Source organism: Miscanthus floridulus, chromosome 9 (assembly GCF_019320115.1).
Source record: "Miscanthus floridulus cultivar M001 chromosome 9, ASM1932011v1, whole genome shotgun sequence".
Lineage (NCBI taxonomy): Eukaryota > Viridiplantae > Streptophyta > Magnoliopsida > Poales > Poaceae > Miscanthus > Miscanthus floridulus.
In genome coordinates, this window is record NC_089588.1 from 121,734,830 (window position 1) to 121,748,777 (window position 13,948).

General features: G+C 42.5%; 1 protein-coding gene and 1 long non-coding RNA gene across 5 annotated transcripts; both read right to left on the bottom strand.

The window, feature by feature from the left end:
* Nucleotides 1-1,423: 1,423 nt before the first annotated feature.
* Nucleotides 1,424-6,949, bottom strand: LOC136484194 (putative disease resistance protein RGA4). Of its 4 annotated transcripts, none has more exons than XM_066481418.1 (4): nt 5,915-6,949; nt 4,655-5,415; nt 2,403-4,303; nt 1,424-1,904 (listed from the first exon to the last, which is right to left on the bottom strand). In XM_066481418.1, exons 1-3 carry the CDS (start codon nt 6,640-6,642, stop codon nt 4,278-4,280), a joined length of 1,515 nt encoding a protein of 504 aa, XP_066337515.1. In that variant the 5' UTR covers nt 6,643-6,949; the 3' UTR covers nt 1,424-1,904; nt 2,403-4,277. The 4 variants fall into 4 exon arrangements, with proteins under 4 accessions (XP_066337515.1, XP_066337514.1, XP_066337512.1 ...); XM_066481417.1 differs by having other exon boundaries at nt 2,403-4,306; XM_066481415.1 differs by having other exon boundaries at nt 2,403-5,415; nt 5,915-6,945.
* Nucleotides 6,950-10,749: 3,800 nt separating this feature from the next.
* LOC136482817 (uncharacterized) lies at nt 10,750-12,860 on the bottom strand. Its single transcript, XR_010765206.1, has 3 exons — nt 12,835-12,860; nt 11,153-11,400; nt 10,750-10,977 (listed from the first exon to the last, which is right to left on the bottom strand). It is a non-coding gene; the product is annotated as an uncharacterized lncRNA (long non-coding RNA).
* Nucleotides 12,861-13,948: the final 1,088 nt, after the last annotated feature.

Here is a 13,948-nt window from a genome sequence, read left to right on the forward strand (position 1 = left end):
CATCTTAGAAGTAAGTACCGACATATAAAGTTAATATATCGTACACAGGAAATGAATCTATAAAGTTCAAGAGCTAAAGGTATTACGTATACTAGGCTTACACCACGTGTTTTGCATGAAGTTAGAGCATCTCCAATATAGTTCCTAAAAAAGCAATTGGTAAATCAACGAGTTTTCCAAGTAGATAAAAAAAGTTGGGAGCACATTTGTTAAGTTTAATTTCTCCAATATTTTTACAAAATCTCGCTCCTAAAATATAAAATACAATTTTGCATCAGGAATCCTGCACGAACCATTTCCAAATCACCCTAACCACTTTTATATTTTCTTTCTCTCTTGCACATTTGCATTAAAAACCCGTCCTACCACCTCTAGATTGGCCGGTCGATATATACGTGCTTGTATATTTCCCCGCGATTTGGTCGATTTTCCCAGGTGCGGAAAGATTGGGACTTGAGACAGGGAGTTGTCGTTGGAGAGCAGTTTTATTCAATCTTGCAAAAAAAACATTGGGAGTGGATTTTGGAAACTCTTGGAGATGCTCTTACATCTTATGATATTTTAGATTTTGCAACAAGTGCATTAAAACAATAGAACGAATAGGAAATGTTGAGTTCTTTTTATGCAAATATATAAGCTAGGACAAGTAGTCCATTTTTCAAATCGTGTGTGTAGGCCTCGCCTTTTCTAAAAAGAGGATGGAGGCGTTAGGCGGAGTTGCACCGCCTCGCCTACCACCTGTAGCCATTTTATCTAGGTTTTGTTTTTTAATGCCCCGCATAGGAGGAATGGACTTGATTCTTGCTATGAATATGGGACTAGTTAGAGATGTGTAGCAATCATATCATATTGCTCATGATTATATCATTTCTTGCTATGATATATGCGAAATTTCTTTTACCTTCAAAAAAAAGATTTCTTTTACATCGATCACTTAAAGCATCCATATAGAGAAATTTAAAACAATTTAGCAAGCTAGTTAGCGCAACATGTGCATCCCCTCAACGGGCGCTCCCAATTATTATTTGGCGTGCCAGGCATGGTCGTCGGCACCCGCGGAGCAAGAGGCCCGGTAAGGAATTTATATATTTTTTCTTCAAGAGAAATGAGACATATTCTTACGACTTTATATTAGGCCTGGCAACCATCGCGGTTGCATTGGAGGCTGCCTGCAGGAAACCCATGGGAATTATTACTTGTGACGTTGAAATGGAAGGAAACCCATTGGAAGCAGAAGCAGCCTCCTGCCTGCCTGAGCCTGCCGCATCCATGTTCAGCTTTTTGAGTCCACATGCAAGCGCAAAAGCATCCTACACAGCTTTTTCATTCAGCAGCATAGGAAGAGAAACCACCAATCCAAACTCCTCACCAAAGCATGCATATTTGCCGCGACTACATCAGAGTCACATCACAGAGATGCATGTGCTTAGCTTATCATGAGCTGTGTATATATAATAAAACCAATAATAAAGGCACCAATGAAACTGAGTATAAATAAATCTCCTCCTGCTTTGGAACTCTGTGTTGTCGATCTCACTCTAACTCCGACAGTAAAAACAACGGGATCGATGGATATAATAGTAACAGTAATTCCTTGACTCACAAAGAATAATTCTATATTTCTATGTATGGTACACATCTCATCTGCAGAGCAGACCGTTGCTCAGGGTCGCTTCGTTCTCCTATGCTATGATGTACTCATGGTGTCTAGTTACCCTTGCATTGCAGTTGCAGATGAGGGAAGTTTCAGCTTTGGCGTGTACGTCCTTCTTTCTGCTGGATTCATTGCTGGTGACGGTGACGAGTTGCTGCTGTTGCTCCTCCTCCTCCTCCTCCTCCATTGGATGTCAGTCAGTGGCCTAAGAGCGAGGAGCAGAGACGCCCAAGCAGCCGTGGAAAGCGACCTGTTAATTAATTATATATATAAAGAAATCATCAAAGCTCGCCCAATAAAACTTCAAAATAGGAGTATATATATGCTAATAATCCGGTTCGACTCTGCTTTTCAGTTGTCAACAGTCTATATACATTTGGTCCAATTCTAAACACACAATTCAACCCATGGTGTGGGAAGTGGGAGCAGAGAGTCCATGTGTATATGAAAACTCTAGGGAAAAATGCTAAAAGGATAAAGCGAGCAGCAGAGAGGTAGAGATGCCCAGGCAACCATGGAGAACACAAGAGCGATATATAGATGTCAAAAGAATCGTCGAAATCCAATAAGATTTCAAATACATACATCTGCTACTTCGGTCAAAATTAGCACGTAGTAAGCGCTGAGATTTGAAATGACAGGGCAAACATGTATATATGGCGGCGTGTCCACCAAACAAAAAATGGACAGGGCCGGCATGCAAACACAAGATTTATGCATGCACCATACGGGAAAGATTGGTGCGTACCTTCAAGACGAGAATCTAGATACGTATTCTCGAAGCCGCTGTCCAGTCGCTGCTGCAGAGCTGAAGGGAGCGATTTTATACCTGGGCACCCCAAAATTATAAGCCGACGAAGACATGAGTATTCTTGTGGTTCTGGCCCACTGGGCAAGGATGCCAGGCTTTTGCAGCCACACAGAAGGAGGTCTTCCAGTGCTGAGAGATCTATGATGCATAATGATTCTAGTGACCGCAACTCTGGACAGACCATAATTTCTACGCTTTTGAGTGCATCCAGCTGGCCTGATATGAAGCGTAGTTTCGAGCAATCAATAATACCTATTCGCCTGAGGGACGAGGGAAGATTGGCAACCTCTAACAACCCGTGACAGCGGCATATTTTTAGAGATTCTAAAGATGATGGAAGGAGCTTATCCGGGTCCGCCGATGGTGACAGCTTCTCCTCAACAGGTGTGGATGCCGCCACGTCATCGGTACTACTAGCCTCTTGATTCAGCTTCTCCTTCAACATTCATCGTCTTGATGTTTCCTGAGCTTACCTCTACCAGACTTCCACACTGCCATATATGCCAAGATACTCAAGATGGGGCAAAAGTTGGCTCCTTCCTGATGTTTCCTGGTCAGGAGCATTTGCCGCTGCGTATCCAATTAGATTATCGCAATGGCTAATCCGTAGCCTCCGCAAGGAAATCAAGCTTTGGAATACTTTCTCCGGCCAGTACACAAGCTCATCGCATATTTCAATTGTCAGATCCTGCAGCTGCCCATAGCAAACCCACAGTGCTAGTGCACGTGGTTGGAAGAACAAACTGCAGCTGAATAGTTTCATATCTACCACAGACGACGGATGGTCCCATTCCTCCTTATCATCCAGCTTGACGCCCTTCAAAGACAAACTGGACAGTGACGTCATATTTCTGATTCCTCCTAGAGAAATCTGTCGATTTGCTTCATGCAAAACCAGTTCTTTGACCTTTGCTGCCCTAGGCAGAGTTGTTAACTTTGGGCATTTCTTGATAACAACAAACTCAAGCAAAGGGAACAGTGCATGTTCTTCTTCAATTTCAAGGGCAGACTCCCATCTCTCAAAGCTATATAAATCTTCCAAATTGAGCTTCTTCAGTTCTGGAAATACTGAGCGGGCCACTGTATAATCTCCACCACCATACTGTTCTCTGAGCACCGATGCTTCTGGTAATGCTACCAAATTTTTACAGCCTTCAATGTGCAATATCTCAAGCTGAGGAAAGGCTACGGTGCCTCCATGTGTTGCCTCCCAAAATCTATCAAAAACCTGAAGATTAACTAGCTTAAGATCCTTAAGCTTTCCAAATGTGGAGGATGTACAGCTGCTACACAGGAATTGCAATTTTCCCAATCCTTCCAAATGAAGAACTTGTAGTTCTGCTAGCTGTTCCAATTCAGGAAGCTGATCCACTTTACTACAATTAGATAACCAAAGCTTAACCATGTTTTTCAACATACCCATCCATGATGGGAAACTGGTGCCTTGGTAGGAATATATTTCTAGAGCCAGCAGTCTATCATGAGCTTCAAGACTCTCTAGCACCTCATGACATTGCTGTTCCACCTCCTTGCCACTTGTCCACCATAGTGACAATTGTCTCAGTTACTTCTTATTCTCAAGGTTGGCTGCTTTTGCATTTCTTCTCACTGTCACATTTTCGAGCTGCTTTAGCATTAATGAACCACAAATATTTAAATCCTTTAGCTCTCCAAGACTGCTACAATTCAAGCCACTTCCCACTACAAACCATGTAATGGTTCGAAGCGAGGTGATTCGTCCAAGCTCTGGAGGCATGCACTCCAGCTTCATGCACCCATCTGTGTAGAGATGACGAAGGCTACTCATGTGCTTCATTTGCTCAGGAAGTCTTTTGAGACTGCTGCAGTAAGAAAGTTTTAGTGTCTGGAGACTATATAGGATGCTTATATCATCTGGAAGTGCTTCGATGCCATCATTATATGAGAGTTCAAGGTACCTAAGGTGGCACAAGTGCTTTGGTTTTATTGACAAATGAGCCCTTGATATACTGGCATAGAAAGTGCTCGGAGAGAACTAAATTTTGATAAATGATGCAGTAGATCTTGATGGTAATAATGAGATCTTTCATACATCATTGTTTGTATAGGTGGAAATTTCCCCTTCGTAGTACCAAATAAAAAATTTAATTTCTTTTTGTCCATGATTGTTTCAAAAAGTATATGGCGGGCAGCACTAGGAAGCAACTCACCACTTTCAATAAATTCATCAATTATACAAACACACTCCTTCTCTGAAGCAGAAAGTGCTACATCATGCATGAGGTCATGGATCTTCACAAAAGTTGTAGAACTACACCCAATCCTTCTTTGCTCCTCATACTGGAAGAATGACCTTGAAACCATCTCATTGACAATCCGTTTACCCATGGTTTCAGCAGATACCTTGTTTTGATCTGAGATATAACCATTGGTCATCCATAGTTGGATAAGCTCTTCAACATCAATTTGATAATCCTTTGGATACATAGCACAAAAGGCAAAGCATTGCTTCATGTCAGTTGACAAGTCATTATAGCTGAGCTTGAGTATAGGTAAAATCCCGGTCTCGTGATCGCATATCCTACTTCGATGTAATATGTCCTCCCATTCTTCCTTAGTGGTCTTGTTACACAATACAGACCCCAATGCTTTGGCTGCCAATGGAGATCCAACACATCTCTCTGCAATCGGGCCAACCAACTTAACTAGCTCCTCTGGCTTAGTCTTCTGCAAACCGAAAGCTCTTGTTTCAATAATTTCATGTATGAAGTCTATGTCCAAAATTGCCACATCATGGTATTTATTTTTCCATGATGAGTTGTTAGCTACTGTACCCATGAATTCAGCTATTTCTTTATCACGAGTCGTCGTCAATATGGCACTACCAACACCGCCTTGATTAAGACATGCCTTCAACTTTCCCCATTTGTCAACATCCTTATTCCATACGTCATCCAATACAAGAAGATACCTATCAGGAACATTTTTTCTGTTAGTACGTACCTTTCTTTGTGCATGGCCCTAAATCAAGCATAGAGCCTATGTTGCAATGGAAGTTGTTATATAGACTGCAGACCTCTAGAAAAAGATTAGTTAGAGCTAATGCCATGTTTGGATGTGCGTGGGGTGGGGTGGCTATATAATGTTCTTGGTCAATAATTCAAGCTTCCATTTTGGAACCATGCTGTACTTTTATGGGATTGCATAGTGATAGAACACAGTAGTAAATATTTCTTACATGTGACTATGCCAAAAAAAAAACATGACTGAGATAATTAGACCTGTCTACTTTATTTTACAACCCACGCACAAACTTATGTCATCTAAATATTACATAGGGGTACACAATACATGACATGACGTACCGAGTGTTCAGTAATAAAAGCTTGTTGAGTTAGCAATAAATAAAACATAAAAGCTTGATAGAAGGTAAGAGTTGAGTTAGCAATAATAAGCTCCAGCAATAATACCTCTTTCCCCTAAGATGTTCCTGAAGCTTGTTGAGTGCCTCCTCCAGGTTTGTCTCCGAAGCATTACATACCTTGTTGGCAAGATTACAGACATTAAAATCATCTGAGACACACACCCACTTTAGTAGCTGGAAATGCTCCTTGACCTGAGGGTCGTTGTAGATGAGTTGAGTGAGGGTGGTCTTGCCCAATCCTCCCATTCCAACGATGGGAAGAACTAAGAGATCACCACTGCAAGCTTGATGGTTGAGCAATACCTCAATAATTTTCTTCCTCTCCCTTTCTCTAGATCTACTAACAATGTTTTCAGGATCAACGATAACGGAATCCATCTCACGCCACCTGTTCCATGCTGGTGCCTCGAGCTGAAACTTGTCGAATCCAAAATCTTTCATTTCCTCCACAAGGACCTTGATGGCCTCAACAATGCTGCTAAGCTTGTTTCCCATCCTGCTACGGAATGCGACACGGTTGTGAGTAGGGAAGAGTTTTACTCCAGCCATGCTGAGCTTGGTGATGTGCCCATTCTTCTTGGCTCGACGGCGGAGCGCCTCGTACTCGAACTCGTCAAAGACGTCGTTCGCCTCGTACACCACTGTCTTGAGCTTCTCAAGCCATGCCTTTACTCCTCCTCGGCGACACGCCTGCTTCTCGGCATCGGCCATGATGTCGAGGATGGCAGGCAGCCTGCGCTTGAGGATCTCGTGCTGCTTCTCCATGCCCTCCATCACGTTGTACTGGTCCAGGAGAGAGCTGGACACCTTCTTCAGCAGGGACACCAGCGGCCCAACCACCAGGCTGGCCGCTAGTTCAGCCAATGGAGCACTCAGATCTCTCCGAGAACACACGCTCAGAGCACGAAGGGGAACACAATGGCTGAGCGGAGAAGGAATGGTAGTCTGGGAAAGCGCCCGACCACTTTTGAGGAAAATAAAGGGGTTCCTTGCATCTCGACATCCTAGCTTGGGGCCAAGTGGATGTACACATTTAGCTCAGCCCGTCGGCAGGGCATCTTGATTTTTTTATTCTCGGGTGCAGGGCATCTTCCAGCTCGCAACAGCTCAGCACTGGGAATCCTTTTGGACCTGACGTAGCAGGGCATCTTGATTTTTTTTTGCGGGTGCAGAGCATCTTGATTGATTGTTGTATCCTAATAACATATAGTCACAGCTAGCCATTAGAGAGCATGTTCATTCAGCAATTAGAAATAACAAAAAAAGATTAGAAAACATCTTCTTCAGCCGCCCTGAGTGGAAAACGAGTACCCCATCACATGGTTAGCGCTAAGACCAACAAAGCAGTGGGGCCTAGCCTTCGTTACCTGACTAGTTTACCGTTCTTTTGATTGATCATAATCAAGTGGCAGATGATTAATTATGCGCTATCCATACTATAAGAAACATGGCATCTTGATTGATTGTTGTATCCTACTCCCTTCCCCGTCACCAGATAAATCAATTCCTAAAATCCGTGCCAGTAAATTTAACTAACTTTATAGAAAAAAATAACATCTATGAAATAAAATGAACACCTTATAAAAATATATTTTATTATAAATTTAATGATACTAATTTGACACCCTAAATCTTAATGTTTTTTTTCCTAGAAATTCGGCGTCGCCGATGATGTCGAGGATAGCAGGCAGCCAGCGCATGAGGGTCTTTTGGTGCTTCTCCCTGCCTTCCATCACGTTGTATTGGTCCAGGAGCGAGCTGGACATACACCTTCTCCTTCAGCAGGGACACCAGTGGGGCGACCACCAGGCTGGCCGCTAGCTCAGCCATTGGAGCGAGCGCTCAGCAGAGTTATCGAGAACACACAATGGTAGGGCGTGGACAAGCTGAGAGCTCTCTTTGGTAACTCGTGCTCCTATATAGTTAAAGCATGAGAAATCTCCTTTCGACGATTCCCCGTCGATCGCGGTCCCGTGCACTTATTATGACCTTTATTTTGTCGCCTATACCATCTACTCGTAGAATGGTTTGGTAGCACGCCGCTCTCCAGTGCTCGTCCTGTGCGTGTGGTCGCGTCGACGTTGGCAATAATGGAGGGCCAGGGCCAGGGGGACGAGGTCACATGGCCGGCAGCCAGCCACCCTTGACTGACTGCTAGCAATTGTTCATCGAAACAATTGATGGACGGACGTGGAGCCTTGGCTGACTGCTATCGACACAAAAATCTCTTAGGTAACAATCAAGTTGAGTCAAGTCTTCCTCGACAAAAACCTCTTAGGTAACAAAAATCTCTTAGGTTTTGTTGAGTCAAGTCTTCCTCAACAAAACCTACTCCATTTTATCTATTCATAAATTTCTTGATAACTCATCATTTTTTCCCATGTGAGACATCTCTGAACTTCCACCAAGGCTGTGTTTAGTTATAGGAATTTGGATTTTGGGGTTACTATAGCACGTTCGTTTTTATTTGGCAAATAGTGTTCAAACATGGACTAATTAGGCTCAAAACGTTCGTCTCGCAATTTCCCACCAAACTGTGCAATTAGTTTTTCTTTTCGTCTACATTTAATGCTCCATGCACAGGCCGCAAACATTCGATGTGACAGATATTATAGCAACTTTTTGAAAGTTAGGATGGAACTAAACCAGGGCCAAGAATGGCTTTAGTAACAATCTCGTAGTCTAGCTTCTTTTAACAAAAAAAAAATGTCGATCAATAAAGGCCCACAAAGGACATAACGTGCCTCATTGTCACCTACTCCTAATTTTATAATCTCAATACACATCATAACTTTTAAAAAATAACTTTAAAGAAAGCAGGCATCATCTGAATATGATTAAGACATTTAACAACATCAATCAAGTTGTGCAAGTGGGCTGTTAGCATACAAATAGTAGCAGTTAAATAGTCACCCTGTTCGTTTGTTGATTTCAGCCAGGCTTATTCAATCAGCCAACAGTATTTTTCTCTCACAAAAACCAGTACCAGCCAGCTCAAACCAGCACCGACCAGCGAACAGGGCGAGTATAAGTTTTGGTGGTTGGCATATTCGATACCGCCTTAGTCTTATGCAGTGAGCCCTAATCGAACTGTAAATTAATGTACGCCGGGCCTTATTCCAAGCACAAGTGGATTAATTTTGATTGTGGCACAAGTTTTGAGCTCCAATCACCTTTATTTGTATGTATATGCCTGGCGCATCTGGATGCAACAAGTCATCAAGTCTTCGTCAATAAAACCTACTCTTTCATTATCTATGCAAGCATGTTTGTCGGCATCATTATTTCTGATTAGGCATCACTTGGTAGCCACTGACCACATGGGTTAGATTCCCCGACAAAACACTAGAAACAACACATTCCTACAAAAACGTCCTTGTAAGCAACATAGGACCAAGATGTCTAGATTTGAGTTAGGCTTTACAATAAAATTATACTCCTACTATTGTGCGTTGCAAGAACCTGGGGTTCTCGGTTCAACAACTCGTTAATGTGAGCGTTGTAGTTGGGACACCCGTAAGCTGCTGCCGCAGTTTTTGTGCAGCCTATTACGGCCCATTCAAATTTGATGGATCGTGACTGGGAAAGCCATGGCCCATGGCTGGGCTACGTAGTTTTATTTATCTATTATTAGTGGTTCCACACACAAAAAAAAATCTATTAGTGGTTTAAAGCTCTTGTGTTCATTCGATTTTTCTTTCTTCCTTAGCAAATTGAATATGTAATTCCTTAATTACGTATTTCAAAAAATTATATTTGTCATGCAAATAGTTTCCTAAATTGTTGTTGGAGAGCAGTTTTATTCAATCTTGCAAAAAAAAAACACACACACACACATTGGGAGTGAATTTTGGAAACTCTTGGAGATGCTCTTACATCTTATGATATTTTAGATTTTGCAACAAGTGCATCAAAACAATAGAACGAATAGAAAATGTTGAGTTCTTTTTATGCAAATATATAAGCTAGGACAAGTAGTCTATTTTTTCAACTCGTGTGTGTAGGCCTCGCCTTTTCTAAAAAGATGATGGAGGCGTTAGGTAGAGTTGCACCGCCTCGCCTACCACCTGTAGCCATTTTGTCTAGGTTTTGTTTTTTACTGCCCCGCGTAGGAGGAATGGACTTGATTCTTGCTATGAATATGGGACTAGTTAGAGATGTGTAGCGATATGATCATATCATATTGCTCATGATTATATCATTTCTTGCTATGATATATGCTAAATTTCTTTTACATCCTTCAAAAAAAAGATTTCTTTTACATCGATCACTTGAAGCATCCATATAGAGAAATTTAAAACGATCTAGCAAGCTAGTTATCGCAACATGTTCATCCCTTCAAAACGGTAGCCACCCTTGACTGACTGCTATCCACTGTCACTCCGCCAGCGATGCATGGCTAAGGGACTGTCGCTGCGGACTGAGCTGCTCCATCACCCGAACAATCACCACAGTGAGGAAACTATCTCAATTATCCATCAAATTCTCGATATGTGTGGTTCCCGAGACAACAATCTCTTCCTCCCCAAAACTCCTTTTCGATCGCGGTATCCTTGCTGTCCTCTTGTCCATAGTTTTTCTTTAGACAAAGTTGATTCAACCATTTTCTTGTTTTGTTTTGCCAGCACCTAGCCTGGAACGTAGGAATTTATTTTTATTTCTATGTTTTTTTCCATCCGTCAATTACCTATCACGTTCAAGGTACCTGCTGCTGGGTTCTAATAAATCGATGACATCGGGATCCAACGATTCATCACATAAGTCACCCTGGTGGGAATGAATACACATCAGAGCGGAGCTAATAATGTCTATCTCACTTTCTAATCCACTTTTCTTGGTGGGATAAGAATTGGAGCGGATAATATACGGATATTGTTGATGCTGATTCGAGCCACACACAAGCAAGGGTTAGCACACTGTTTACACCAAAATTTGAAAAGAGAGTCGCAGGGACTCGAAGGCTTCCAAGATCATGTCATCAAGGAATCAATTGCGTGCAGATCGGAACCAACTGATTTGGATGCAAAAACTGGAATCGACTTTCTTCAGATAGCGCCAGCGGATAAGGACAAATGCTACGATCAACGCCAGGACGGGACATGATGGGCTCTGCAAAAAGGGAAAGATTAGAGTTCAAGTTATCTTAAATTAGGAATGTTTTCCTTTATACATAAGATTGTAACGAATCGTGATCGAGTATGATTCATGTTTAGACTCCGGGTATAAATATCAAACCCCGGCTATTGTAAAAACATACAATCAATCCAATATACAAGTCATTTACTTTTTCGGCTCCGGCCACTCCTTAGGAGTAGGAGTAGAGTAGATCTCGGCGAGTTCTTCAGCAAGTATGGCTGCATCGATCCGGTCGACCTCCACTGCTTATTGTAAGTACCGCCATGGCTTATACCTCTATTCGCACGGCTGCATCGATCCGGTCGACCTCCATTGCGACTCTGGTATAAGTTAGTTATCGACTCTTGCCTAGTTCAAGTACGGCTGCATCGATCCGGTCGACCCCCACTGCATGAACTAGATCAAGATCAAGTTATCGACTCTACCTTAGAATGACAGTCTCTGGTAGATTCATTAAGTTACTGATATTACTTATTGCTTTCATTATTTATCTAAATTACAGCAATATCACTCTGCCTGATTAGGATTGATTTAGATCGGCCTTATATCTTGTTTAGCCCATCGTTTATTAATCTGAAACTGATCTAATCTACGCGTTAAACGATGAGTTACGTTTTATCGGTTGTTTTACATCAATCTTGATCGTGCATAGCGTGCGGTTAAAGCATATTGCGTCTTGAGTAGATTTATTGGCTAGCGAAAACCGTTCTATGGCCCGTTATCACGGCCTGTGTGATTATGCCTCATACCCCACTGTTAGCACCATGGAGTGGGGATCGTTATTTGGTATATCTATTCCTGATAAGGCATGACTTTAACTGTGCACAATGCCTGAATCGGCTGTTTTAGCCGATATCAAGTGCTTTCACGAACAGTTCGCATCACGAGACCGTTGAAGTAAAGATGGGTTGAAAGATGTGTTAGCCCCATGATCTTATTATTGTATTACGGCCTGCATGATTCTGCCTCATGTCCCACTGATATTAGTAATGAGTTAGGGTCGTCGAGTCTGTTGTTATTTCTACGGCCCGCATGATTCTGCCTTATGACCCACTGGTCATAGCGATAGATGAGATCTAACATGTTCATTAGATTTATCTTTATTAAACGGTTAAATGGTGTTAAATGGTTTCTTTATATGAAAATGGGTTCTGTTACTTGTAATCATTGGCTTAGCATGAACCAATCATCGTTGACATCTTATTGCTATTTATTAATATTTGTTCAATTAATGACATTTATTCTGAATGATGACCTATTCTTCTTATATAACCCAATGAGCTTTAACCGATTTATTCTCATGAATATGCTGTAATCGACTGTTTAGTCGTTCTCCTTTCATATCGGCTCTCAGAGCCGCACATTCAAGACTGTCTGGCAACACCGGCACGTTCCGCCCTTAATTACTGATAAACTTTCTCTCCTTGTCAATTACATGATCAAATTGACTGGCACATCTCGGGAGGAGTGCGCAGGATCGACCATCCCTACGCTAAAGCTAGGCGGATCTACAGCTCCATCGAGCAGATCCTTGTGGCTTGCTACGTGTGTCCTCGGCGCAGGACGAAAATTCTGTGTCGACACACACCCAAGGCCATACACCACCTAGCACGCAGTGTGAACGCACTAGAATAGCAAGGCTGACCGGCAAGTCGGCCACGCCAATCCAACGCTAGTGCTTCGCTCGAAAAAGTCAGAACACCTTCCGAGAACACGTCGAGGTTGTTCTATGGTCGAACAAGACTATCTAGAACACCAATGAATGGATAGGGCTGGCATGCAAACACAGGATTTATGCATGCACCATATACGGGAAAGATTGGTGCGTACCTTCAAGACGAGAATCTAGATCCGTAGCTTCCACGAGGCCGCTCTCCAGTCGCTGCTGCAGAGCCGAAGGGAGCGATTTTATACCTGGGCACCCCCAAATTTCAAGCCGACGAAGAGATGAGTACTCTTGTGGTTCTGGGCTTCTAGCCCACTGGGCAAGGATGCCAGGCTTTTGCTGCTCCACAGCTCGAGGACTTCCGGTGCTGAGAAGTCTATGGTGCATAATGATTCCAGTGACCGCAACTCTGGGCACCCGTAAATTTGCAGCTCTTTGAGTGCATCCAGCTGGCCTGATATGAACCGTAGTTTGGAGCAAATTTTAGGGCGTTTAGAGCCATTTTTTTTTGGGTTTTGGCTACTGTAGCACTTTCGTTTGTATTTGGTAATTAATGTCTAATTATGGATTAATTAGGTTCGAAAGTTTCGTCTCGTGATTTCTCACTCAACTGTGCAATTAGTTTTTTTCGTCTATATTTAGTATTCCTAGCATGTGCCGCAAGATTTGATGTAATGGGTATTACGTAAAAAATTTTTGGATCTAAGCATGCCCTTAATATCTATTTTCCTGAGGGACGAGGGGAGATTGACAACCTCTGACAACCCGTCACAGTCCAATATTGTTAGAGATTCTAAAGATGATGGTGACAGCTTCTCCTCAACAGGTGTGGATGCTGCCACGTCATGGGTACAACTAGCCTCTTGATTCAACTGTTGCCGGCCGTATAGGGACTCAAGCTTACAAGAGTGAAACTTCCATCGTCTTGAGAGCAGGGGAGTTGAAGACCTCTACCAGACTTCCACACTCAAATATTTGCAGACTCTAGACGGGGCAAAAGTTAGCTCTTTCCTGATGTTTCCTGGTCAGGAGCATTTTCCGCTACGTATCCAATTAGATTATTGCACTTCCAAATCCGTAGCCTCCGCAAGGAAATCAAGCTTTGGGCCGCATTTAGTTCGGCCGATTTGGCGCCGGTCGAATCACTGTGCCGTTTTGTTTTTATTTGTTAATAATTATTTGATCGTTGACTAATTAGATTCAAAACGTTCGTCTCGTAAAGTACAACCAAACTGTGCAATTAGTTTTTGATTTCGTCAACATTTAATACTCCGTACC